The sequence below is a fragment of the Primulina eburnea genome, chromosome 14, assembly GCF_022965805.1.
Source record: "Primulina eburnea isolate SZY01 chromosome 14, ASM2296580v1, whole genome shotgun sequence".
Lineage (NCBI taxonomy): Eukaryota > Viridiplantae > Streptophyta > Magnoliopsida > Lamiales > Gesneriaceae > Primulina > Primulina eburnea.
Window position 1 is genome coordinate 26,462,925 of NC_133114.1, and position 27,137 is coordinate 26,490,061.

Consider the following 27,137-nt stretch of genomic DNA (forward strand, 5'->3'; position numbering starts at 1 on the left):
GTAGTCTTTTCTCAGGCCGAGTTTGGAAAAGTTGTAACTTCTTTAAGTTGATCGAAAAAAATCGTCTATCATTGGAAGAAGATATTTATTCTCGATTGTGATCTTATTGAGTTCTCTATAATCTATACACGATCTCATACTTATATCTTCCTTATTCACAAACAGTACTGGAGTTCCTTATAGAGACGTACTCGGTTGGAATTGCTTCTTTTCTAGCAATTCTTCAAGTTGTTCTTTTGGCTCTTGGAGTTCAGTTGGCATCATTCGGTATGGTGCTATTGAAATTGGTGCAGCACTGAGAACCACATTGATTTGAAATCAACCTCGTGGTCTGAGAATATCTTGAGAATTCTTCCAGAAAAACGTTCTGGAATTCTCGCATCATTAGGGTATCTTCCAGCTTGAGCTCAATTTCTTCCTGCACTTCGTTCACCATTTCTAGGTAACTTCTTTGCCTGATTTTTTATGGCTTTCCAAGTCTCAGAAGCAGAAAAATGTATTTCTGTCCCTTGGCATTGCCATGATACCTGATTTTTTTTCTTGGTTCACGGTTTGGATTTTGAAATTCTTACTCCGGCAATCTGCTATTGCACTGCTCTTAGATTACTAAACCATCCATACGATGACATTGAAATCTACCAAAGTACTTGGAATCAAGTCGGCACGGAATATATGCGAATAAATGATGATTTTATTTTATCTTGAAATTATCACAATTATTATCTCAAAACTTAAAACCCATATAAAATCTTAGAACTTAACTCAATATCAATCTATACCCTATTGATTTAAATCCCAAAAATTATAACTCAATCGTCAGAAAATAAAATCGTATCCAACCTTGAAATTAATCATCAATTAATTCCTTTGTTAAATCTTACTTGCACTAAACCTTACTTTCCTCAAAACCACGAGCTTAGAGAGCTCTAACACAAACTACTTTTATTGAATGTCTTTCTCCTTGAATCTTTCTTAGTACCGAAAAAATTTCAAAACTTATTATGTTGTACCTTCCTCAATATCCAGCAATAATCTCATAACTTTTTTATTCATATAAGATCGTAATCTACGAGTTATCCCAAAATAATATAAATTACTTAAACCTTAAGATATTGTTTCCCAATTCAATTAAACAAGATAACCTAAAATTATACATATTTAAAGTTAACGCTTAACATTCTTAAAAACCCAAATTAACGTTTACACATTTAATTATTGCCCAAAATCAACTTCCATCTTGGAATATCCAAAACTTATTATAACTCTTATCCCAGATTTTCACATACTAGTTTTTTTTTCTTCCCATAAATAATTTATTATCCCAAATCAAATATTTCACCTTACATCAGAAACTTAAATCAACTTATCTCAGATAAATACAATCTCAACAATATCGGTCTATACTAATTGTTTCCTTAGTAAAATTCCATAAAAATCCGATAAGCACTACGAGAAACGCGTTGAACGAGATTTTTCGAGATATTTTTCAAAAATGGAAAGTCTAGAGATTAACATATGATTGAAAGATTACGTCGAGAGGGTTCCAGAACAGTTGACAGAACCGAATTCGGAGTTTCCTACGAAAAAAATCGAAGAAAACATGCTGGCGGGTTGACTCGTTGGCTCGGCCGAGTTGACTCGCCGGGTTGACTCGCCGGAGTACGGTCGGAGTAAAGGCACATGTCGGCGACAGGGTAAGGGTCACGGAACCGGTGATGGCACGGCCAGAATCGGTCGGGAAGTTACCTAATTTCGCCGGAGAAATCGCGCAACTCGCTAACTAAACTCGAATTTGGGTGTTTACGATCGGTTGATCAGATTCCGAAATTGATTGAAGCTAAACATTACCCATGGATTGCGTATCGTTTGGGTAAAATTAATTTAAAATCGGAGTAAGATTGATAGGGTAATTTGATGAAATTATTTTCGGAATTTTAGGGTTTATGCCCAAATTCTTAGATCTGAAATTACGGCTTCCCCCGAATAAAATATCTGAAATTGATTGCGGGCTATTGTTCGTTTCGTCGAGACGATTCCAGAAAAGGTCGCCGATCGAAAAACAACTACGGGACACGGCCGGAATCGGCGAAAAACGCGGCGGCGCGCTAAGGCTCTGTTTGGCCGAAAATTTCCGAAAAATTTTCGAATTTTTTTTTGAAACTCGATTTTTCCCACTCGGATTATGAACCTGGCGGCTCTGATACCACTAAAATGTCACGCCCCGAAACTCGGGATTGACACCGGCGTCGCTCATCAATCACAAAATCGAAAAAACGACAAGCCTCGTAGCACAGTATAAACCGAAACCAGTTTATTTCATAAATTCGCCAAAAACAACCACTGTCTTTACAACTGAATAAATTGAATAAATTGCGGAAGCGTTTACAAATAAAATAAACCAACTAAAATCCTTAAATCTTGCAGCATAAATCGAATATAATAATTTCACCAGCCCCAAAACTGGTCCGACTCCTCTTCTTCGACCTGTTCCTCTGATTTATCTTCAGTTTTATCTGGGGAGGTGTAAGGGGGGTGAGTATTTTGGGAAATACTCAGCAAGTGGGGGCCGTTCGAGTACACAACAACATGCATATAACAATTCGAAAATATACACACACACCATGCATACTTTGACTCATATCACATTCGTATACTTGACTTGACACTGAGATTCCTCTACTTTCAATGATTTACTGACGTCAGTCCCTAATTTTTATTCCTCTAAGGGGGCGAGGCCGAATCGGTTATATCCCCACCGTATGAGGGTCATGTCATAGTTGGGATTCCCTCCCATATCCAGTCGGATCCTCACAGTGTCAACATAAACTCATGCATAAATCATAACCAGAAGGGGTAGAACAGAATTGTACTCGACCGAAATTTAATAAAAACCGAAAATACATGCACCAAAATACATGCACCAAAAATGCAACGATTTAAAACAAGCCCACTTACCTTAAGCTTCTTGAAGAAAAACGTAAAACTCCGGTGGCTGGAATGCGGCAGCGCTTCGCCGTGCTCGAAAAATCCTAAGAAACTAGGTGTGTTTCTCGAAAATTGAGAGAGAGTTATGGTGTGAATTTTCGAGATCCATGCCCTCCTATTTATAGGGGTTGGCTGCTATCCTGATCGTGTACCAAATCGCGTTGATTCTGAATCAAATCTTCATCTAAAATCGTGATCAAATCTACCTTTATTCTTTATCCTAAATTTCGAAATTTATAATTATATCCAAGCTAATTTTCGAAATTAAGCCTTGCCCAGTCTGTGAAATTTCGACTTTTGTGTCTAATTCCCAATATTCGGTAGATTTTTGACTTCCTAAAATAATAAAAATTATATTTCTAAAATCCCACAAATTTGCTTACTTAAATCCAAAATTTAGTGGTATTTTTCTACAACTCAAATTTTGATTATTCTCCTAAAATCCCGGTAGTTAAACTTTTAAATTTTTCCCAAGGCTGCATTTTATCGTGTAGACTTTTCCCTCTATCTACTATTTTCGAAAATCACTTAATATTCTCCCCTATTATTTTCGAAAATCCCTTGACAAATCCTCAAGATTTTTTTTTTTTTGTTCCAAGATTAAGTCATCTTTTTGTTTAAATCTTTATCCGGTAAAATTCTATCTATCTCAAATTCTGAAACAAATACACACGATATCATTCTTGAATTCCAAAAATCACAAATCCTGAAAATCTCAAAAATCTTGATACAAAATATTATCATGATAAAAAAAAATCGGGATTTTACAAATATTGGTTTTCTCTGAAAATGACCTAAAGCAGAACTCGAGGAATAGCCAAACCCCATATGCCAAATTGAGGGAGGCTTTAACTCCATTAATCCAGTTACATGATTATGATATCACTAGCAATTTTAGTAATATTTTAAATTCCAAAAATATCTAGCATTGATATTTTTGTTCGTGAAAAGAGAATTAGCAAAAACTTGTGTGAGACGATCTCACGGATCGTATTTTGTGAGACAGATCTCTTATTCGGGTCATCCATGAAAAAGTATTACTTTTTATGCTAATAGTATTACTTTTTATTGTAAATATGGGTAGAGTTGATATAATTCATTTTAATAAATTCACGTAATAATAATAATATACTAAAATTCTAAAGACTTTGACAAAATACATATAATTTATAATTAAACAAGATTATTTCAATAAATTAGTCATGAAAGGAAAAATAAAATAAAACCTTGTTAAATAATTAGTATAAATAATGGCTTGATATTTTACCTTTCCCATATAATCCTTCGCCCGCACCCACCATGATAAATTCAAACCAATTTTCTTTCCCTTTCACCACATTCTTCCGCCCATGCTAGCTCCTTGAACATCTCGTCAACTCTGATCGATCGGCGGTTATGGCATCGTACAGTACTACCGATCCCGAATCAGCGCACGGAGGAGGATTAATCATCCACCGGAGCTCGTCATTTCAAAGGATGTTGCGGACATGGATGGGTTGCTTGGGTTCCTTCATGCTGAGTATTACAGGAGGCCTGATCTTGGCTTGGTGGGAGTCCAACTACCATTCCGGCAACCACCAGCTGTGGATGGTGCCGTTGGGTTTGATTCTTTTCATCACGCCTCTCATGGTTTGGTCGGCAGTGATTATCACGGAGTTCTGCAACTCGAAGGAGCCCCAGTTAAGCGCCGGCAGAGGCCAACTTGTTAAGCCGGAAAACCCATTGAATCGGTGCCAACATAGTAGCTAGTAATGGATAATACATGTGACGGAATATGTTTACCCTTTTTCGGTGCTTTCTGTATGCATATATACATATATACATCGATTTGCAGATGAGTTTCTGCATGTTGTGATTTTGTTTAATCTGTGAATAAAATCAATTCATCTTTTAAGTGCAGTGTTATGTGCTTGTGATCAGTGCTCACAGGAAATGTTTTCATTGGGCAAGTTGACTATTGGATATTCTTTAATTTTCTAAACATATCTTAATTAATTTGTTCAAAAACAATATTTTATCTTATTTATATTTGGCAAAAATTTATGTGAGATGGTCTCACGGGTCGTATTTGTGAGACGGATCTCTTATTCGGGTCATCCATGAAAAAATATTATTTTTTATGCTAAGAGTATTACTTTTTATTGTGAATATAGGTATGGTTGACCAGTCTCACATATTAGGATCCGTAAGACGGTCTCACATAAGACTTATTCTTTATATTTTAAAGGAATTGTTTATTTATAATTTCTAGATTTCACATGAATTATGCATTTGGTTGCGGTTGGTGGAGAGATTTCGTTTAGATACCACATAAATTGGTTTGAAATTAATGGATTAAATATCTCCATCCAAACACACATTTACAGTGTGATTTAAATTTGTGTGAAAACCAAGAAGGTCGAGGGGGAATATCAAAAGTGATCAAAATTATGCTATTCATAAAAGAGTTCAAATGAAAGGAGTCTAGCCTGTTACTTTATTTATATGAATATTGTCATCGTCCACTCAAACTCATCACATTATATTTGTGTTAAGTGATAAATAATCAATGTATATCCTTTTTAGCATAGGTTCGAATCGATCATCAGGAAAAGAATCCCTAACTTTACGAGCAATCTTTCATAAGTGGTGGTGAATGTCTGCTAATCATAATCATTCATCCATATATTATAATTAAATGAGTGACTAAGATTTATTCATTCTACAACCGTCCTCGATTGTTTTTCCACGTTGTAGGCTATTAGGATCCACTGAAGTAAACGTACTCTTATTATTATCAGACTACCCCACCTAGCTGCTAGCAGGCAGCTGTCGTCATTAACAAAAAAACACAACTTTAAGCTCTTACAATTAACACTAATCTTCATGGAACCGAATCGAAACAAAAAATTTAACTTATTTTCAGTGTCCATATTCGAGGTGGCGCTACATCGCACTGGATGAACGCGGACACCCTTGGATCTTTTGGCGCTACATCGCCCTAAATAACTATGACTAGATCCAAAGACCTCAATGTATTTATGCTATGTGGTCCATAACTTAATATGTGGACCTCATGACCCCAAATGTATTGAAACCGTTGGATCTTGCCGTATGCCAGATCGACTCTACCGATATCATGCATAGTGAAGATGAAATCTAAAAAAAATAAATAATAATACATGTTTTTTGTTCACTCGTACAAATACAGTCTGATGAAGAACGTTCAGAGAAAACAGTACCTGCTGAAAATTCTAATGCTACACCACACCTGTATATCTAGAGGAAAAAATTCTTCATGCTTCCATTCAGAACGAGTGGGAAAGTCAATGCCGTGAAGTGCAGGTACTCTCTCCAAATCTTCTTTCGAGAACAGAGGAAACAGCCAAAACACCTTTCTATTGCCAAAGACCTACATGGATGGGAAAAATATAGCAATATTACTGTGAAAAAGATATCGAGACATGTAAAATTTCCAACATTGGTGCTTTTCTATGTTTCTTGGATGTTCATTTGCACCAAATAACACATATCTAAAAGGTTTATGTGACGATTATCCAGAGCAGAATTTTTTAACCGGTAGCTAACCAATATAGCTGATTTATCTGAAAATCTCATGGTATGCTGAAGAGTACAAATAGGGAAACAAGTCTCGAACATTCCTCACCTTGCTTGAAGAGATGACACATGTTACTAGAATTTCAGAGTGCTTTTTGAGGGGCGATGTTCATATGACTGTGATTAGTAGTTTCGATGGTTGCAAATTAAAAGAAAAATGCCAATATTAAAAATGTAGAGCTAAATTTCATAGAAAAGTTAAGTGACAATATCAGTCCGACCTGTTCGATGTTTTTTCTCCATCCCAAATCATATTTCCACCGTACACCTTTTTGCTTCTCATGAACCTGAAACATCGGATAAAGAGCTGAGAGCAGTCAAATGCAAGTGAGAGCTTAATGCCAATTCAAGAAAAAGAGCAGATGAAACAAAAAATAACACACAAAAAAGTTCAATGACATGGAAGTGTGATTTTAAGTACTTACTGCCAAAATACAACCTAGCAGCTATACGGTGATTGATAGAAGAAGACAATATGAGAATCATACCACATAAAAACCACAAAAGACACATTTTTCCGAAAAGAAAGTGGCATTTCAACTTCAGTAGGCTTAATGGCCAAGCATGAACCCGTGAATCACGAAGAGTTTACTACGACCAGAAGAGGGGGGTGGCTTAACAAATTATGCTCAACTTCAGTAGGCCTATCTGCCAAGCATGAACCCATGAATTATGAAGCGTGGAGTATGACCAGAAGAGGGATGGTAACTTAATAAATTATTAGTGGCCAAATGCACAGGCGATGCATGTGAATTTTTTTAAAATAATTAAATATTTTGATTTAAGTCATCAGTGATATGTGCTTTTTACTCCGTGCACCGTTAATCTACTTTTTTGAAAAAGGTAAGATCAATTGAAACTCGGAAGTTATTTCTAAAATTATAATTCATTTCACTTTAAATTGGAAGTTATTTCCCACCCTATACGTTTTCTCATGTTCAAATGTTTAAATTATCTAGGGTTAAATACTTAAATTAGTAATTTACATTAGTCATACCAAGAGACTGGCCATCCCTCATAGTTCATACCCTTCACCACCCTCCCCTTTCCTCAAACTCAATCTAACCCTGATAATAATATTTTAAGTACCAAGTAATTGCAGAAGAATCCACGATAAATCTTTACCTCAACCGACGTTGTGTTGCTGAGCACCAACGATGCATGCATAATAACGAAACAAAGAAGACTGAGCGCAAAAGCAAGATTCAGAACTGCATCAAGGTACGCTCTGTAAGAAGTAAGAAAGGAATGAGAAAACAGACAGTTGGGGATACTAAGATGGTCTCAATGGAAAGAAAAGTTACCAAAGGCCAAGAAAGTGACAGCCAGTTTCCCAGGTGAGCTCGAATGATGTTTCACTCCTCGAAAGAAATTTATGAAATTGGGAAGCAGCACAAGAGTATTCAGCAATGTCTCCAGAAAAGTGTAAACCTATAAGCCGTTATAGGTCATCAATTTAGAATCGAACATTTTGTTAGAGGATTTGTTTCCAAGTCAATTATGCCAAGGCTTCATAAATGTTGCTTGATCCTCTCTCGAGGAAAATAAGTATATATGAGATCCCTCAATAAATGACACATTTAATTTCCAAAATTAAATTGGGCTATATTTTATTTGTGGACAACAAACTTTTCACAAAACAGAATATAGAGATGAGAGATCTCACCACAAAAAGAAGAAAGAATTTGTAGTTTTGAGCCCCAACACAGTTGACAACCCATAAGCAATGATGATCCATCTTAAGAACACATCGTTGGCCTGCAAAACCGACAGCACCATATTTAAAAGTCGAGATGATAAATAATTTTGTGTACCATCTAAGTGAGAATCCGAGTGGGTAGCATAATTTACCACAATCGGTTACTAGATTCAAAAGCATTGATACTGTGGTGATATTTAAAGTATGACGGTATAAGTTCGTGTCAGGTTAAGTTAATTGTGCTAAAACAATTTTATAAAGGGAAAATAAAATGCCAAATGTTTCATGCTCACTCGCACCTCCAAAATAACAACGAGAAAGGGGAATAGAGGGTAACTCAAAATTTACAAATATATGTCCATCAACAATGATCTTAATAATAGATCATAATTATTGAAATCACCAGACAAAATGAATCCAACAAAAAAACAAATTAGTGATCAACATGATAGAAGATAAAAAAAAAATTGGTCTAGAATGTAACCTACTAGTGAATCTTATTATGGTCCATTTTCTAATATTGGAAAAAAAAACCAGCTTACAAATAGAGCAATGATGGCAGCGTGGTGGCTTGCCATTTTGGCATCGATCACAGTAGCCTATTGGTTTTCTTTCCAACCCCTGCGAAGTATTCGTGGTTGCTGAGTTTGTGATCACCACCGAAATTGAAGATACTACAGAATTGTCGTCCTCAACATTCTGCTGAGGCAACAATTTCCAGTTAGCAGGAACTGAACCAGGATCCTTTAGGAGAACCATAAAATAGCTCCACGACAATAATACAAGCTGCAAAAGTGATCAGCACTTAGAAGAGATTATACAGGTAATCCATCTAAGTAACAATGGGATAAAATTTAATCTTTTTCAATATAGAAGAAGTATAAACATCTTTTTCAAATTATTCCAGTGCTTGCAAAGTCTACTGGCTTTGATAAATTATGATCATGTTTCCACTAAATAAATTTGCAACTTAACATGTTTTGATATCTTTAGAAAAATTTCAAAAGAATTTGCAACAGATGTATGAACACCTGCAAACATTCCATTAAATCACTATGGAACTCGGCGGTCACCGCAAAATCCCACGCGGCCATCCCTGCGACATATAACCACTACAACAACAAATTTTAACCTAAAGAAGGGCTCAACGATTAAGATAAGCACGACAAAGAACATAACCTAAATTTAAAACAAACTGTTGACAAATCTATGGCAACAAACAATTCGCAAATAAAGGGGTAATGAAGTTAAAGTACAATTACCAGAACATGAAATAGAGCGAGCAGCACAACAGATAACAAGGTCATAGCTCCGCCATCGAGGAGGTGCGGGCCAAGGGTAAGCACAACTACGGCGTCGTATGAGACTCCGATTATGCCAAATACTACAATAATCATACAGTATCCCAGAGACTTCAACGGGGAGCACATTCTGAAGAGGTTCAGATCCATTCTGATACCGAATATCCTCGACCCGATCGACGGAAGTACTAAACGGTGTGATCTCCGGATTGTAACCAGGCGTCGCAAGATTTGTGGAGCCAGATTTTGCACCTTTCCTCACTTCGCCGGAGCAAATGATGGGTCTCTGGGAATATATTTCCCGACAAGTTCAGCTTGTATATGATCCAAAAGTGAATGAGCTGATTTTTTCTGGGCTTTAAAGTTAACTAAGATGCTATTTCATGGGCCTAAAAGAAGACCATACAAATTTTTTATATTAGAATATTTTCTAAAAAAATTTACGTCTTTTCCTCTCAACGTTCCGTTAGTATGAATTCATTTTGCATCACTGGAACCTTCAAAGAATGCTTTGAAGACTGCAAAAGACGTTTTCTGGTTTACATGTTAGATATTGTTGTTGTGGAAAATACTTAAACATCAGAATCCATCACGATAAATCATTAAGAATTTGATTGGAAAACTTAAACGGAAGCGTACATGAAGACATATTTTTGAATTCTTTTGAACGTACCTTGATCTTCCAGATTTACGAGCATTGCTTGATAGAAACATTTAGTTTCGTCTTCTAAATTATTTTCTTAATGGAAGAGAATATGAAACGTGATAGAACGTGATCAGAAAACCATGACCCATATATATAGATAATATTTATCATTATTTTTTTATATTTCCGTTTTAACACATCATAAAAACAGAAATTACATTTATGTCTCCACATATTAAAGACCCACAACATACCCAAAATCTTACTTGATTACTTTATTTTGAACTTAACTTAATTGACAACCCACGACGCATAATTATATAAATAAAATTTCACATTTTAAAAAAAAATCTCCAAAAATATTTATGAAAATTGAGGTTGTGTTTGGATTGTTACATTTCAAATATATTTAAATTTATTTTTGTAGTTTTAGAAAAGTAATATTATAGACCTCATATTCACACCTATCATGTTTATATATTGTTTTATATTAATTATGATGTATTTCAATTTCATCAAATAATAGAGATATTTAAAACTCATTTTATTTCGTGTAATTAACGTACAAATAAGTAAGATGTTGATTTAAAATTTATTCATCTATTATTTTATTGTTAATAATAAAAATATAATAGAAATTTATGAATTTAAAATCCATTTCTCAAAATGTAATATGAGAGTAATTGTGAAAATATAAATTTTTTAAGATTTCAAATGTTTAAAACATTATTAAAAATCTCAATTTTGCTTCAAGTTTTTATTAAAAGTTGACGTAAAAAAGCGGAAATATATATATATATATATATATATATATATATATATATATATATATATATATATATATATATATATATATATATATATATATATATATCAATGTTGCATGTTGAGGAAGAAGCCAGTCTTCGAAGCACTTCCACCAAACACTTAGAAGCCCAATTGATAATCGGAGGGGAAGGAATTGGAGTTTGGAGGATTGATTCAATTCAATTGATCGAAACAAATATTTGATCGAGCATGAAGAAAAGTGGAAGCGGGAGCAATATGGTGGATAAGGGTCGGATCTTACCGGCGGACCCGAATCTACCACGGTTCCTCTGCCAGAACTGCCACCAAAACTTATGCTTCGTCGGAGTCGATGCTTACGCCGATAAATTCCTCGCCTCCGGTTTGGTTTCCCCCAAAACTACTCATTTCTTAATTTATTAGAATTTTAGGCACAGAATTCTGTTTACGTATCGGTGGTGTCAAATTATCTATAATAAAATATTGGAACCTATTTCTTTTGTAGGAAAAAAAAATTAAAACTTTGCTGATATAGTTCTCACCGCTAAATTTTGTGAGTTTGATTGAGAATGTGCTACTCTAAGTTATCGGGCATGTTTGCCTATGATACATGTGAAACAGTTTAGAGCATGCTATTGAGGTGATGCTAGCTTTCCCAATTCTTTATTTTTGCTCGAGGACCTCTTGTGGCTGCTTTGCCGTGTCCGCGATATTGGTTAGTTGTTGATTTGGTTGGGTCTGACTTCATAATTTCAACATGGGATTGATATAGTTTTACTGCCACTCAATATGGTTTGTGAACTGTTGAGCCTACAAACTTGTTTTCAGTGATTTAGTGAGGACCATGGTTCGCCGGAACGGTTGCGGTGCTTGGAACGGCAACGATCGTTCCAGTTCCAATGTTATATTGCGGAACGGTTGGATAAAAAAATTAATAAATTCAAAAAATTGGTAAAAAAATGTAAATATAAATTACATCATACTAAAAAATAAAATATATAAAGTTATTACAAATTAATAGATCAATACAAAACTATTTTACAATAATAGCACAATAAGAAAATACACACTAAAAATTATAACATACCAAAGCTAATACCATGAAGAGTGACGCGGAGGAGCGAGATCATTGTTATATTCTTCATCACTATCTCGTAAATTAAATTGATTTCGAACATTTGGATATTGATGTGATTGTCCATAGGGATATTGATTAGATTGAGATGACGAAATATCATTAGAATGGGATGATTGATTTTGTAATAGTGTTTCGTCACGACGATTATAGTATCCGAATCCACGATACGCAGTAGAACTATCAGCTGTACTTGAAGATCTATACTCGGGACCATGACGTCCAACACCACGCCATATAGATGATGAAGATTCATTGTATCTATCACCAATATACTGAGACGACCCATAATCAAATCCACGATGTCTAATTCCATGTGTACCAGATGTTGAAAAATCAAATGATTTATCAAAAGAATCGTGTGTGGAATTATAATTACCCTGATATCCATATCCACCTGATTGATATCCAGTCGGATCATACCCAACATGCTGAGAGTCCCAATTGTAACTCATCGATCCATAATTATCTGTCATTTGAATTTGTCGGTGTCCCCCCAATCCAAGACATCTTATATGTTCTTCGACACCCATGTATGGTTGAGTAGAATCAACTGAATGTTCTTTATCACTAGCACTAGAGAATTCTGATAAACTTTCCAAGAACGACGTTGTTCCTCAATTCCAGGACGGTAACCATGATCAGTATCTTGTGTTGCATAATAATTTTCATCTCCTTTTGCCCATGTCATACCTGCGATATGTTGGTCATCTTGATGACTTTGATCATTTGTTGTATCTTGTGATTTGTGATATTTTCCACGTCCTTATTGATTATTTCCGTCATCTGTATCATCACTATCACCACTCTTATCATTATCTTCACTATCATATCTCGATATAACTTCTTTTACTTTCAACTTTGATGATGCACTAGTATAATGTAACGGATGGAGAATATGGAGATAAAGACATCGGATGGCTAAAGTAACAATGTGTGCATGTGTGCGAACTTCCCACGGATTTTAGCGACGGTTTTACCAAAACCGTCGCTAGTAGCGACGGTTCAAAACAAATCCGTCGCAACTTGCGTTCCGTTCCACCCGTTCCGTTCCGCTTTCCCGTTATGCGGCCGATAAAACGCCACATAACGCCGCTACAATACAATAAACGATTTGGCCTGGAACTTTGGAACGGTGACCACCGTTCCCGTTCCGTTCCGCCCGTTATGCGGCCGTTCCGGCGAACCATGGTGAGGACTACAAGTATAATTTTTTAATGTTCTAGTTTGATTTATGAAAATATAAATGTTCTGTAATCTGTATTAGAAAAGTGTCTCTCTTTGTTCGTTTCATGCAACACCTTCAATTTGTAGGCCGACACATTGTTAAGCTCCGTAGCTTACCTAAAGAGATGGCATGAAAATATTGATAGTTGGTATCGAATCACCATGACTTAATTTTTAGAACAAAATAAGTGCTCAATTTAGTGTTGTCTCGATTAGCTCTGTGATTCTTTTGCATGTGTAATGTTTAGATTCATGTGCAGGGCAAGGTTCTTCAATTCATGGCACTGGTAGTATTATAGGTTCAACTAGGATGGATAATTCTTACATTGTGTTGCCAAAGCATAGGAATCAAACTCCTGGCGTCCCTCCTCGTCCTCGAGGTGGACCTGTGCTTCCTGATGCTAGCCAGTCTGGGAAAGCAATAGATGAGTCATTTGTTCTATTACCTCCACCAGCTGCTTCCCTGTATAAATGTGAACCTGGAACTGGTGGGAGTGGGACCAATTTTACATTACCACAGGGTGATCCCACTAACACTCCAATGCAACAAAATAATTCAGGTTTCCACTCCACTATAACAATCCTAAATCGTGCATTTGATATTGCCACGACACAAATACAGGTACGGAATATACTTATATGAATCATAACAATTTATCCCGCATTTTTCTCATCATGCGCATATTTTCTGCAGGTTGAGCAACCTTTATGTCTTGAATGCATGAGAATATTGTCTGATAAACTTGATAAGGAAGTTAAAGATGTGAATAGGGACATACTAGCATATGAAGCATGTCTTCAACGATTGGAAGGGGAAGGAAAAACCGTTCTTAGTGACGCTGAGTTTCTTAAGAAGAAAGTGAAGGTCTGTTTTCATGTTTGAATAACTTTTTGGTAACAAAAATAAATACCATATAATGCATCATTATGTTTGCTTTTTATTCTGGACGTAAATTTTAAAACGGTGTTCCCTATTTGTTTTAAGTTATGGGTAAAGTAGATTTGTAATTTATTATCATTTCTCTTTCACTATTTTATGTTTCCTTTACATTTTTCTATCGAGTTTTGGGTGGAGGGATGCAAATGTCGATTTGAACTCCACTCTTAATTCTGAGAAGATGTCCGGATGATTGGTTTGGTTGAGCAGAACTAATGCCAAATTCCTTTAACGATGACTTGAATTTTCTGATATAATGCACGTGTCTTATTTTAAAACATTATTTATTAGTTGATTAGCACCCTGAACGTTATAAGGAATTCAATGAGTGATTTTATCATGTCTGGATCTTATATAAGATAGAAGAAGAAGAAAGAAAACTTGAAGCAGCAATTGCAGAAACGGAAAAACAATGCAGGGAAGTGACCAGCGAACTAAAAGAACTGGAGTTGAAGTCTGGCCGTTTTAAGGAGCTGGAAGAGCGGTAATGCCGGAATGAACTTCAAATCATATTGGTTTTTGAATTATCCAGATTAAGTATTTTGAGCGCAAATGATGTTTTGGATTGAATCTTCTGGTTTTTGGATCCATTTCGTCACATCTGAATGAGTATAAAATATCCTGTTGGAATTTGTTTTTTTTTTTTACAGATACTGGCAAGAGTTCAATAACTTTCAGATTCAGTTGATCACACATCAGGTTTTGTTCGGTTCTCCTTCTTTTTATGAAATTTGTGCAAATATATACATACATATATCATCTATAAAAGCAATTCTCTGTGAACATTAAAATTAGTTGTAATTTTCTTATTTTTCAGTTGACTAGTTGACAATGAGGTGATGCCTTCCTCTTATTCCATTCTCTTGGATTCTTTTTCATATCTCTAAATTACCATCAAGAGGGCAACGAAAAAATATGGGTTGAGGTTTTGAATAGTTTTGGACTTCAAACAACACGACACATGTACGTCCTGGAGGACATTGGTGACTAATTTTAAATAATTATTATGATAATGCAGAAGAATAACTAGTGGTCTTGCTTCTATTTTATGGTATTTACTTATCTTGGAATATTTTAACACAAACCGGAATATTAACATAAAATTTATGGTCAACAGGAAGAGCGGGATGCTATTCTGGCGAAAATAGAAGTTTCTCAAGCTCATTTAGAGTTGTTAAATCGTAGCAACGTGCTAAATGATGCCTTTCCTATTTGGTATGATGGAGAGTTTCGAACCATCAATACCTTCAGGCTGGGAAGACTTCCCAAAGTTCAGGTCTGTAGGCTAGAATTAGATGGTGAAGAACTTATAGCAGTTACATTGTCACCAATCTCTAATAACCTGTCTCTGATTGCATTTTTTACTTCCTATGTAATGCTTAGGTTGAGTGGGATGAGATAAATGCTGCATGGGGACAAGCTTGCCTTCTTCTTCATACAATGGCTCAGTACTGGCCAGAGTTTCAGTATCCTTTACAAAAGAAAATGTATTTATAATGTTGCTGAACTTCCTGTTGGTGGTAATTTTTGCTTTTCATTTTGGAAAGTAACTTTCCAATATAGTTCCATCAACAGTTCATCAAATCCAGATTTAAAGCAAAATTGATTCTAAATGGAATAGAATCTACAAAATCAATGTTAGTTCCAAGTCGAAGGCCTTCAGTAGCAAGAATATGCATGACTTGGTTTGCCTGTTGGTGGTGGTTCTAGTTTATACTGACATGAACCTGGTAACTCCATGATGATCCTTTTGAATTGTTCTTAATTTCTTCATTCAGATACCGAATTAAGATTCTTCCTATGGGGAGTTATCCTCGCATAATGGATAGCAGTAACAATACTTATGAACTGTAAGTCTAAAATATGTTCTGAATTGTGATTGCCCTTTTTATGTTTACTATATTCATTCTACTGTTTGAATTTTTTTTGCCGTTGCATGGCCATCTATAACCATGCCAATCATCTTCTTTGGGATCACCTGCTTTGATGTTATCATATGTATTGAGAAACGCCACATGTTCTTTGCTCATATTTATCTTTACCTGTGCAGCCATCACCATGGTATCCTTCAATTATTCTTATAGTCTCTTCCATTAATATATTCTATTTTGCATATTAACTCATATCTAATGTCTGTGTGTCTCAGCTTTGGTCCTGTGAATGTATTCTGGAGCACTCGTTATGACAAAGCCATGACATTGTTCTTAGCCTGCCTAAAGGAGTTTGCAGAGTTTGCAAATTCAAAGGATAAAGAAAATAATATTCCTTCCGAGAAATGTTTTAAGCTTCCATATAAGTAAGTTGTTTAGATTTCTCCTGCAGTTGACCGACATCATTTTTCTTTATTTCTTTTGGTAGAGATAATATTCATTATTTGTTATTTAACTCATTTAATCATATATGCAATCTACCATTGAAATAATATTCACAAAACACGGAAAATGAGGAGCAATAAATTTCAATTTTGGAATATGGGCGCTATCATCTTAATTTATCATCTGTCCCTGTCAATCCACAAGCATCGAACTTGAAGTGACCAAATACCAGTTGTTTTTTTTTTGTTTTGATATATGCTGAAATGAATAGACAAATCACCACCCAAAATTTTGGCTGAGGAGTCTTAATGATCTTAAGCATTCAACATGTTTTTGCAGGATTGAAAATGATAAAGTGGAAAACTACTCCATTACGCAGAGCTTCAACAAACCAGAGAATTGGACCAAAGCTTTGAAATACACCCTTACCAATCTGGAATGGGCTCTCTACTGGTTTGTTGCCAAGACAGATTTCCAGCCTCTGACTGCTTCTACTTCTTCTCATTCTGAAGTATCAGGCGCTGGTTCGCTGTAAGGGTAAACTTCCTTCTGATTCTAAGGTACAATCTTGAAACTCTTCACGTCCATGATGCACGCTATTTGTAAATACTGGTAACACAACAAAAAGTAAAGAAAAAATCGGGAGTTTGGTTCTGGTTAAGTGAAATCAGTTTGTAATTTTGTTACAAACTTCTGGCAATCAATTAAATGCAAAGGGTAATACCCAGTGAAAAATACAATGAAGTAATGTTTAAATTTGGGTAAATCGTTTCGATAGAAAAAGATAAATAGGAATAGGCGCTAACAAATTCGTTGTGCTCGCTTGGCGCAGATTCATACACAAAGGGATGAATGTTTCTTGCCGCACCTGTGTGCTGCATTGCATTTTCCATGATGTGAAAAATTAACATGCATTTGAATTGGACGGGCATTCACGGATAATAAATACTCTGTCAACCGTATAAAATAATATGAATTAAATGGGATATTTTATACATCTTTTCAAGTGTTCTTCTATATCGACAAATATCATTCCATGTTATACATGAAACGTAGAAAATAAAATATGTGAATATTTTAATATGGGGTCGACACTTTTTATATCAGGCCAAATTGAAATTACTGCTACTGGCGTCATTCCCACAATCTTCTCCTTTGTCTTGGTGTAGTGAATTTGAAATCAAAATCATTAATCACAAACGACGAAGATTTAATCTTGTTTGCTGCACCTCAAAAAAACATTACTCTTTGTTTGAACTTATTATATTTACACTAAAATATTTAATCAAGTTTGTAATTGATGGATGATCATTCGAAGCTTAACACTCAAAGTCTCCATGAGCATTGGTCTCTTTTTTGAAATCAAACCAATCTATTAAGGCTTGAACTGATCTCTTTTTCGTTTAAGGCTAGTAGTAAAAGAATTAGCGGAATCGTAAAAATAGAAAAATCACCAAGGAGAGAAAATGTCATTTCCTCCCTCGATCTTCTGACTTAACTTACATGTGATTACGATACCACAATCGGGATGCCATGGAGGAAGAGAGGGAACGAGGGTTTTTTTCGTTTTTGTTGTTTCTAGACATGATCACGCTCTTTAGAATGTTCCATTTTCATTATCATTATGGCATATGTGATGGACGGCAGGCGAGCTTCCAGTTAGCTTTCCAAGATCGACGAGGTGCGACATCGAATCTTGTTACTTCGAAAGGAATCTTTGCCATGGAGGAAGAGAAGGGAATGGGGGCTTCTTTCGCTTTTGTTGTCTCTAGACATGATCAAACTCTTTATGATGTTCTATTTCCATTATCATTATCACATATGTGACAGGGGGTAGGCGAGCCTCCATTTGGCTTTCCAAGATCGATGGGGTGCAACATCGAACCCTATTACTTCGAATGGAATCTTAGCCCGCCTCAGCTTTCAACCAAGCAAGGACCACTACAGGAGGTCAAACCAAAGACCTATCGAAGTTGGGGCTAAGCCCCAGAATTCAATCCGAATCTTACTCAAATAGGGAAAGTGAAGGAAAAAAGATTCTTATACGGCCACGCTCTAAGTTAAGTTTCACATTTAAAATAAAAAAGAGAAATTGCTCTTGTGATTTGGAATGAACCCTTCCCGGTCGAGGAAAGGAATAGCGAAGTGAGGCGGATTATCACCAGACAGATCGAAGAGCTTTTCCTGAGATACCAAGTGCCAAAACCTGTCCTCGTACTAGAAGATTTCAAAAAGAACTAATATTGAAGTTTTATATTATACTTCTGAAGTTCCTTGTGTATTTCTTACAATACTTCTCATAAGATGTACCAAGTGTTTTATAAAATCATTCAACCAGATTATTCCGAATTGGGTAAAATGTCATTGCACCAAACAAATTATTATCTTTGCTTTTGAAGAATATACAGATACAATCAGTTGGTAATGATTGCTTCCAGCAAAAAAAAAAAAAAAAAAAAAAAAAAAAAAAAAAAAAAAAAAAAACAATGTTAGACGGCTTAATTCATCTTCTTTTTAGGTCATCCAATACCATTAGCATCCCAAATAAAACTGCAAGGAAAATACGAAGTAACACGATAAAATCCAGAGTTTAAAGATTTAATCATTTTGATAATTATACATGATTCAAGTTTTCAATAAAGGGAACTAACGTTTTGTTATACAACAGATAGAACTTTATCAGATGAATCCTAACACAGATAGATAGCTATCTTTCATTGAACATGAATTAAATATAGAACTAAACTCAAAACAAGCTTCATGGAGATGCATGTTTCTCTTCATCCGACAGTTGGCACTGCCCTGGAACCCCTGGAACTATATGAGAATCAACAAAGAACTCTTCCACTGAAATGAAGACATTAGACCAAGAGTGAGGGAAAACAGTGCCATAATTTCAGGTAAATGTTGAAGAAAAAACAGTAACATAAAAAATTCTAGTATAATTCAGTTTTGGTCGCAGATAAACAGTTTGGTCCGATATATAACTTGGTTCGGGCAAGTATTGGTCCCCCATGTTACATTTCTTTACCCTACAAGTCTTAAGGAAGCTAAGAATATCTAGCGAACCAGCATAACATGTTACCTGCTATATCATCTTGCTCTGCCGAATCGAGTAGAATATCTGAATCAGAAGCCAAAAAAGGTGAGCCAGGATAGTTTCCAAGAGCTCCTAGATCTGCCGCAAAAGAACAATAGACACCACGAGTTAACACATTTTAAGAAAATATGCAGTTCTCTACATATAAAGATTAAAATATCCCCAGTTGGCCTAGTTCCCCTTCATTAACACCACATAATAGTGTCTAGTCTTGCTCCAAATGTTACAAGATATCAATTTTTATGAAAAGGTATAAACATTATATTTGAATTACCTTCCAAGTTCGATAAATCTGCTGTCAGGTCTGAGAGGCTAAAATTCCACGGGATATGGTCCAAGGATCTGAGAAAATCTCTAGAATTCTCAGCTCTATTTTCTGGTGGAAGATGCAGTTCGACTGAACTAGCCACATCTGATGTAAATGCAGTGTCAAGGGCCGAAGTATCAACTTCCATGCCAGATATCTCTGATGCATTAAAGGGAAAATGGCTAGTGGATGACACTGAAGTTGGGCTCACAGGCATATCCGACATGGATGGAATACTGTTGCTTGGTGGCATAATGGGTGATACATCAGCCCCATATGTGTCCATTGCTGTGCTGCAGAGAAGTTAAACAGCATACAACAGGCTTTTAAATGAGGAGGCAGTTAAATGAATCTAAAGATAACCATTTTTTCATAGTTATTTTCATCGAATTGGTTTCAATGTTCTTGTTCAAAGGGAATTCTCACTCGTTTCCAGGATTCATGGGCACAGGAAGATAATCTCCTGGAGCGGGAATTCCATTGACAATGTGACAGCTAGTTGTAGGATAGCCCATCGGATCAATATGAGGTTTTCCTGTAGCAGCAAGTGAAGGCTGCTGCATGACAGGGTATCCCACAGGTAAGTTATTGGCTGCACTGTAAAACGTGACATTAAGTATCGATGATGATATAACATGGGAAAAAATGCACCTCTATACACAAATTAGAGAACGTTATTTCAATATTTCTATGACTTGTTTACATATCCCCCTTACCTCAATTCAAGGAAAAAAGGGAATGAAGGTACATTCTCAAGAAGTTTACCAGGAACTGGATGGATTCCGTTTTGCATGGGCGCCAATGGAACCTTAGGGGACACTGGATACTTCATCATATGATACTGGTGAGCAAGCAAGTTGTTGAATGAGATAATTTGCTGCTTCAGTTTCAGCCTTATGTAGTATGCCCGAAAAAAGTTGGGATTTTCTTCTTCCAGTTTCTGCCACACTGTGAATCGGAAACAGCATGAAAAATTAAGCATTCGTGTAGCATCAGTATCTGATCTACAGGAGGACCATTAACCAATTGTTATCCCAAAGATGTTGCTTAGACTCAGAATTCACACTTGCTTCGATCACTTGAAAAATACATACCTAAATTTGTGAATCTAGGATCTATCCTGGCACGGTTCAGTAGGGTCTTTACCACCACGTTTTTATTCATATACAATTGTAGGCATCGTTCAATCAAATTCTGAACCTACAAAAGGTTAAAAGATTGTGAGCTGTAGACAATTGCAAATTATAAAAACAGTCGATAAACCGAAAATACAAAGGATGACTCTCTTACAAGTTCGATGTCCTCACGGGAAACTTTCTTGTCATCATTGCTTGATACTGACACAGAAACTGAGTCTGGTACAGGAGCCTCTGCAACATTATTTGGTAATTCACTTTTGCAGCAATGGGAAACAAGATTAGTAGTAGTAGGCTTTCTGTCCTGAGAGTTTTGTGGATCCTCCGACAGGTTCTAAACATCAATCAAATTACAAAAAAAATCGACAAAATAAGAAGTTTTTGAAATTCGAAATGGTAAAAGATAAAAATAATCTAGCATGCTTATATTGATAGCTCAAACTTTGTTAACGCAAAACGTGGATTCATTTTATGATTAGTTATGTGATGCTTGGTGTGTGAGCTGAGCGTGTGTTGAACAAATATCAACCACGCCAAAGAATACCAATTACCATATAGATGATAAAATTCATGAGCATTTGCTAAGAACAACAAAAGGAAAATATCCCACCATAAAAATAGATGAGGGAATCAGCCTTTCCATTCCTCTTCTTCCATAATTAATTTTCATTTTGATAGATGTTAAAACAATGATGAATTAGTGTTCCTCTATTTTCTATTCATTTCTCCTTCAATCTTGAATTTGCAGCCAAATGATAAGCCGTCAAACACAGTCCATTAACCCAACAAACAGATAAATAAAGAAACAGGAAATATTGTATAAGAACATATATATAGGAGCTTTTAACATATAAGAATTCCACCTTTGTGCTCTTCATTTTAGCTAAGGGCAAGCCGATAGTGGTTCTCCATAAAGCTCTTGTATCTTACAGTCGTATGTAGCTCAATAAAGTTTAAAAGTATTAACTAAATCATGAATTGGAAGTACTCCACCTGGGAAAGAGAATTTGATGTTACTAGTTTTTCACCATCCATTGTCAGACGCCAAATGAAAAGGAATATGCTACAACTAATGAATATGCATCTTAACAATCGTCATTTTATCCAGTTTAAAGCAAGTGACAGACAGATATTTTAATTGGCTGATACCAGGAATGATCTCACGATACTGTCAGAAGCAGCAACAATTGAGCTTAAATGGAGCATTGTGTTACAAGAAGTTGACTTCATGTAACTTATAATAGCACGACTAATAAATCTCGTAACAATGTGTGACTTAGGCTGCAGGATGATGTCGACCGAAAGAAACAGATATAATCACTCAATGAGGGAATGATCAAATTTCTGGGACATAGAATCTCATTAAAATGTTTTAAACTTAACTCCCAGCATCACAACACGTAATTCACTGATTTAGTAAACCATAACTCTGATACTGCTACTTGTGTGTTTAGGATTCACAAAACTATCCTTCTCACTGCTACCCACTTCAGACTCTTTATATAATGCAAGCTAATCATCTTTAAGTCCTAGTTGGTTTTTCTTGCTCAAATGTGATAGCATTACCCTATAATCCTTAATTTCACGGGGCTCCAATGTCTATGTTTCTCAACAAATTCAATGAAGTCGATCATTTCTTCTTTAAAAATTACATGTCCCCTCCTAATGATGTTCTTTTCTACATAATCCCCTTCTTATATAGCTCTGAACACAACCGAATCCAAATGTATCATTATGATTAATTCACTGCAAAATTAACAATGCTTATTAATCCCATGTTACAATGAAATCAATCAAATTACTGTTACAAGAATCATTCTACTTTTTAATCCACGACAAAGCCAATATTAAGCGTCAAGATGCACTTCTATCAAAAGGAAAAATCCCATCACTCAAACAACAGTTTGCTTGTTACATATAAAACCGATTAATGTATAAAATAAATAAGTAAAACAACAATTTATGATTCATTAATCTTGTACTAATAGAACATCAAATCCTCAATCTCCAGCACGGATACTCATCATCATCATCTTGAAAATCTCCCACCATCTTCTAGTTTTAACTGAAACTTACAGATGCATCTAAATCTATCGGTTATTGTAACTTATTTAAAATATTCTAAAGTTTATGCATCAAGTATTACATGGATAACTTTTTGGTAACAAAAAAAAACAGATGAAGAATACCTTTCTCATATAGCTTTGCAAATGCTCAAAAAGTTCTAAATCTTTAAGGTTATGCCGACAAATTATCCACGTCCAGAAATTTCATCAAGATTGGCCGCACAACACTCGAGATTAATAGAAAGGAGGAATCTTGAAGATGGGTTAGAAGAAAGAGCTCAAGAACTCTTTCTTCTCGAGTTTAGCTTATAGCTAGCATCTTGAAGATCAATAGAACCCGTGCTGATTAATAACGATTAAAAAATGGCAGCACTAAGATAATCCTTGGGAGAAGAAACGGGATTTTTTCAAAAGTTGAGATTGTTGGTTGCAGAATCGCAGAGGATTCAAGAATGGTGCTGCTTATGAATCTTGTGAGGAGTCTTTTCCCTGGTTCAGTTGTTTTTCCCTTTTGTCAAAAGGGGATTGTGTTTGTATGTGAAAAGAAGAAAATGGAAGCAGACGACCCAACGGCAGCTGATGTTTTGTTTTCATCATCATCATTTTCAAATTGAAAACATATCTTCCATAAACACAAATTTAATGACTTCAAACTTTGAGTTAGATCAACTTAAATAAATTCTTGTTGATTTTGTGAGCTATATTTTATAGACGATAAAAATTTGTGCGAAACATATCACGAATCGTATTTTGTGAGAAATATATCTTATTTTGGTACTCAATGAAAAAATATTAATTTTTATATTAAGAGTAATACTTTTTAATTATAAATATCGATATGATTGATCTATCTAAATATTCGTGAGACTGTTTCACAAAAACCTACTCTTTATAGACTTATATAGTTTTACAAAATCATTTCTCATTTGGTATAGAAAATAACAAAAAAAGATGATTGCATATGAAAATTATTAATGAGCTCTTATAATTCATTTGGAATAAATAAACAATGAAAATCAGTAATTGGAAATTGGAAAAGCTTTTTTAGAGTAATTTGCAGAAGAGTTTTTGCGACACATTGAATCGTTGCATTGCGTTTGAACTAATATTGATGATAATATTTACATTTAAATTAAATTAAATCGAATTGAATCGAATTTGTGAATATATATTTTTAAAATATTTTATTTGTGATTCATTTTTGAATTTTAATTTTAAATATTTAATATGATAAGTTATATTTTTTTAAAAATATATGATTGTACGTCCTTCGTGTTATATGTGTCAACATACCCTCAAATTTTTGTTACAGATAATGTAGTCGCTTGGTTTGTAAATAATTAAGAAACCCCCGGTTTAAATAGGAGTTGACGCCGCCATGGTTTCGTCGGTAAAGGCCATCTGCACCACCTGTATTACGCTCCTGTGAGGAGCCCAATCAGAATCCTTTCGAGAAATTTTACAAGCCGCTGGGTAACGTCTCGATGACGGAGCCGGAAGAGACTCCTTCGCAGCCTCAACAATCGGACCAAGGTTTGAACGTTTCCAGCCTTTTTTTTCTTCCCGTAGAAGTATGTTTTCGTTAGGAGAGTCGATTTTAATAGCAAATCAGTGCAATATTTCGTTTTGGTTTTCTAGGGTTCAACGAAGAGTCGCGATTCCCCCGTCCCATTTGAAATTGGGGCAATTTAAAAAATACGGTCACGGAAAATATGGGTTTATTGAGCGTGGAGGACTGCATGCGTTGGTAGTTAGTAAAGCCTGCGGAAATTGAGTAACATATTGTTATTGCTTTGTTGATTATTGCTGAATGGGTAATGTACGCAAACACTTTTTGTTTGCCTACTTGATTCTTTGGCTGTCTATGCATGAATTTATGTTCTATGATTAGTTTTTGTGCCGGTCTAACTTGTATTCTATAGAGTTCCGTCTGGGCTTTTAAATATTATGTCACTGTTAAGTAATTAGCAATTCAGCTGATTTTTTTTATTCTTTTACTAACGTGGCAATTCTTTTCCCCCTTTAATTTCTTTCTTCATGTTTGCAAGTTTTGTGGTTTCCTTGATTTGGCTTTCTGAATTTGGGCTTGTGCATTCCATATCAGTTGTTGCTAAAACTCTTCCATGTACTTTTGTCTGGACTCTTGAGGTTTCTTATATTTATTCTTACGCATTAGTTATTTCATTATTGGGTTAAATTTGGAACTATTTCTGCAGTCTGCAATTTCTTTAGGAAGACATCAAAGGGCAAGAACATTAGGAAAAGAAATACTGTAGAAGAGGGAGAGGACGGAGATGAAGATTCTAATATTGAGAAGTCAGTGCTGTTCAATAAGAAGAAGCAAATCGTGGCTGATAACAAGCTACATTTCTCCAGTGGACCCGCAAAGCGATCTTTAACCTCAGAGGACGAGGTTGAAAGTACAAAAGCAACAGTTTTTGAATTTGAGTCCTCGAATGAAATACAGATTCATAATGATAGTAGAGCAACATCCACCTTGGAAACAGAGACCGAATTCTCGAGAGATGCTCGAGCAATCAGAGAGAGGGTTCTAAAGCAAGCTGCAGAGGCTTTGAAAGGGAATAACAAGGGTGATAGCGGTGAAAAGTTATATAAAGGCATACATGGGTACACAGATTATAAGGCTGGGTTCCGGAGGGAGCAAACTGTAGCCAGCGAGAAAGCTGGTGGATCTCATGGACCTCTGAGAGCTTCCGCACACATAAGAGTTTCAGCTAGGTTTGACTACCAACCAGACATTTGCAAAGATTACAAAGAGACTGGTTATTGTGGGTATGGAGATTCATGTAAGTTTATGCATGATCGGGGTGATTACAAGCCAGGTTGGCAACTTGAGAAGGAATGGGATGAAAAAGAGAAGGCAAGGGCCAAAAAAATGGCCATGGGACTGAAGGATGATGACGATGACGAGAGGGGTACAGAGATAAGTGATGAAGAAGATGAAAATGCTTTACCTTTTGCATGTTTCATTTGCAGAGAACCTTTTGTGGATCCTGTCGTGACAAAGTGCAAGCATTATTTCTGCGAGCATTGTGCATTGAAGGTACTGTTACTTCATTTGTGCTATTTTTACTAATTTCCAGAATTTTTTGGGTGGACTTGAAAATTAGGTATTGTTGTAGGGCAGCACCCATGCCACCAAGTCTCTGCTTCAGTCAGTTGGTGGATATTAAATGTAATATAATGTAAACTCAGTTTTTATAACCTGTGATTTTCATACTTCCTAAAGCCCAAATCAACGTGTGACATTTCTCATTAATGCAATGTATTGCTGATCTTGAGCCCTTTAGAAATTTCTATTCTATTCACCTAGTTCATTACTGATCTTGAACCTTTTAGAAATTTGTTTTCACCTAGTTCCACTTATAGTGCCATTTCTTCCCTTAACCCTCTGGTGTGTCCAGGTGGATGTGTGACTCGACAATGCTATCTGCTAGCATATTGAATATGATTTTTGCTAATTAAGATTTTTTTTCTTTGGTTCACAGCATCATGCAAGAAATAAGAAGTGCTTCGTTTGCAACCAGCCGACAAATGGCATATTCAACACAGCCTTTGAGATACGCAAAAAAATGGCAGCTGAGAAAAAATTATGATCTAATCGACTTCATAAAATCATATTTCATGAGAGAATGAATGCCTGTATTACTTATTGCTAATGCTCATGTTTTGATTATGTTCAGAAGAATCTCTTTTCTGTAATATGTGCTCAGTCTCTAACCCATTTAGTTAACTATCCTGTAAGAATGAATGCAGCAGTAGAAAGGGTTGGTGATGTGGATTCTGTGTTTTTGGAAGTACATCTATTGGGATGATATATAGAACCAGTTTAGTCAGAATGTATGTTAGAAACCAGGAGCTTATCATTTTTTTATGTTT

The 27,137-nt window shown here is 35.5% G+C and overlaps 4 protein-coding genes across 9 annotated transcripts; 2 read left to right on the plus strand and 2 right to left on the minus strand.

The window, feature by feature from the left end:
* Positions 1-5,702: 5,702 nt before the first annotated feature.
* Positions 5,703-9,916, minus strand: LOC140812747 (probable protein S-acyltransferase 12). The gene is made up of 7 exons (XM_073171106.1): positions 9,544-9,916; positions 8,824-9,067; positions 8,249-8,340; positions 7,887-8,013; positions 7,708-7,793; positions 6,804-6,869; positions 5,703-6,376 (listed from the first exon to the last, which is right to left on the minus strand). The coding sequence occupies exons 1-7, from the start codon at positions 9,730-9,732 to the stop codon at positions 6,191-6,193; spliced, it is 990 nt and encodes a 329-aa protein (XP_073027207.1). The 5' UTR covers positions 9,733-9,916; the 3' UTR covers positions 5,703-6,190.
* A 1,188-nt stretch (positions 9,917-11,104) lies between these two features.
* LOC140813357 (beclin-1-like protein) lies at positions 11,105-17,632 on the plus strand. 3 transcript variants are annotated; one of them, XM_073171873.1, is made up of 11 exons: positions 11,105-11,396; positions 13,637-13,998; positions 14,071-14,241; positions 14,673-14,797; positions 14,964-15,012; positions 15,431-15,589; positions 15,697-15,779; positions 16,092-16,163; positions 16,460-16,609; positions 16,968-17,188; positions 17,461-17,632. In XM_073171873.1, the coding sequence occupies exons 1-10, from the start codon at positions 11,246-11,248 to the stop codon at positions 17,161-17,163; spliced, it is 1,518 nt and encodes a 505-aa protein (XP_073027974.1). In that variant the 5' UTR covers positions 11,105-11,245; the 3' UTR covers positions 17,164-17,188; positions 17,461-17,632. The 3 variants fall into 3 exon arrangements, 2 of the variants coding, with proteins under 2 accessions (XP_073027974.1, XP_073027973.1); XM_073171872.1 differs by lacking the exon at positions 17,461-17,632 and having other exon boundaries at positions 16,968-17,394; XR_012113898.1 differs by lacking the exons at positions 16,092-16,163; positions 16,968-17,188; positions 17,461-17,632 and having other exon boundaries at positions 15,697-16,043; positions 16,460-16,588.
* Positions 17,633-19,210: 1,578 nt separating this feature from the next.
* LOC140813359 (uncharacterized) lies at positions 19,211-23,835 on the minus strand. 4 transcript variants are annotated; one of them, XM_073171874.1, is made up of 9 exons: positions 23,361-23,835; positions 22,035-22,164; positions 21,326-21,505; positions 21,130-21,235; positions 20,752-20,983; positions 20,462-20,632; positions 20,003-20,328; positions 19,714-19,806; positions 19,211-19,475 (listed from the first exon to the last, which is right to left on the minus strand). In XM_073171874.1, the coding sequence occupies exons 2-9, from the start codon at positions 22,047-22,049 to the stop codon at positions 19,387-19,389; spliced, it is 1,212 nt and encodes a 403-aa protein (XP_073027975.1). In that variant the 5' UTR covers positions 22,050-22,164; positions 23,361-23,835; the 3' UTR covers positions 19,211-19,386. The 4 variants fall into 4 exon arrangements, with proteins under 4 accessions (XP_073027975.1, XP_073027976.1, XP_073027979.1 ...); XM_073171875.1 differs by lacking the exon at positions 22,035-22,164; XM_073171878.1 differs by lacking the exon at positions 23,361-23,835 and having other exon boundaries at positions 21,326-21,405; positions 22,035-22,166.
* Positions 23,836-24,551: 716 nt separating this feature from the next.
* On the plus strand, positions 24,552-27,137 carry LOC140812326 (zinc finger CCCH domain-containing protein 1-like). The gene is made up of 3 exons (XM_073170567.1): positions 24,552-24,770; positions 25,454-26,301; positions 26,747-27,137. Exons 1-3 carry the CDS (start codon positions 24,722-24,724, stop codon positions 26,852-26,854), a joined length of 1,005 nt encoding a protein of 334 aa, XP_073026668.1. The 5' UTR covers positions 24,552-24,721; the 3' UTR covers positions 26,855-27,137.

What these genes read in the sequence shown, in the direction of transcription:
- LOC140813357 (XM_073171873.1), top strand. Translation starts at nt 11,246, where the DNA reads ATGAAGAAAAGTGGAAGCGGGAGCAATATGGTGGATAAGGGTCGGATC. An exon ending in CGATAAATTCCTCGCCTCCG is followed by an intron (nt 11,397 to 13,636) that starts GTTTGGTTTCCC and finishes ATTCATGTGCAG; the next exon opens with GGCAAGGTTCTTCAATTCAT. An exon ending in TTTAAGGAGCTGGAAGAGCG is followed by an intron (nt 14,798 to 14,963) that starts GTAATGCCGGAA and finishes TTTTTTTTACAG; the next exon opens with ATACTGGCAAGAGTTCAATA.
- LOC140812747 (XM_073171106.1), bottom strand. Translation starts at nt 9,732, where the DNA reads ATGGATCTGAACCTCTTCAGAATGTGCTCCCCGTTGAAGTCTCTGGGA. An exon ending in CTGCCATCATTGCTCTATTT is followed by an intron (nt 8,341 to 8,823) that starts GTAAGCTGGTTT and finishes TCGGTTTTGCAG; the next exon opens with GCCAACGATGTGTTCTTAAG. An exon ending in TGTCACTTTCTTGGCCTTTG is followed by an intron (nt 7,794 to 7,886) that starts GTAACTTTTCTT and finishes ACCTTGATGCAG; the next exon opens with TTCTGAATCTTGCTTTTGCG.
- LOC140812326 (XM_073170567.1), top strand. Translation starts at nt 24,722, where the DNA reads ATGACGGAGCCGGAAGAGACTCCTTCGCAGCCTCAACAATCGGACCAA. An exon ending in GCCTCAACAATCGGACCAAG is followed by an intron (nt 24,771 to 25,453) that starts GTTTGAACGTTT and finishes CTATTTCTGCAG; the next exon opens with TCTGCAATTTCTTTAGGAAG. An exon ending in GCGAGCATTGTGCATTGAAG is followed by an intron (nt 26,302 to 26,746) that starts GTACTGTTACTT and finishes TTTGGTTCACAG; the next exon opens with CATCATGCAAGAAATAAGAA.
- LOC140813359 (XM_073171874.1), bottom strand. An exon ending in TCCTAGATTCACAAATTTAG is followed by an intron (nt 20,984 to 21,129) that starts GTATGTATTTTT and finishes TCCGATTCACAG; the next exon opens with TGTGGCAGAAACTGGAAGAA. An exon ending in CCTTTTTTCCTTGAATTGAG is followed by an intron (nt 20,633 to 20,751) that starts GTAAGGGGGATA and finishes CACGTTTTACAG; the next exon opens with TGCAGCCAATAACTTACCTG.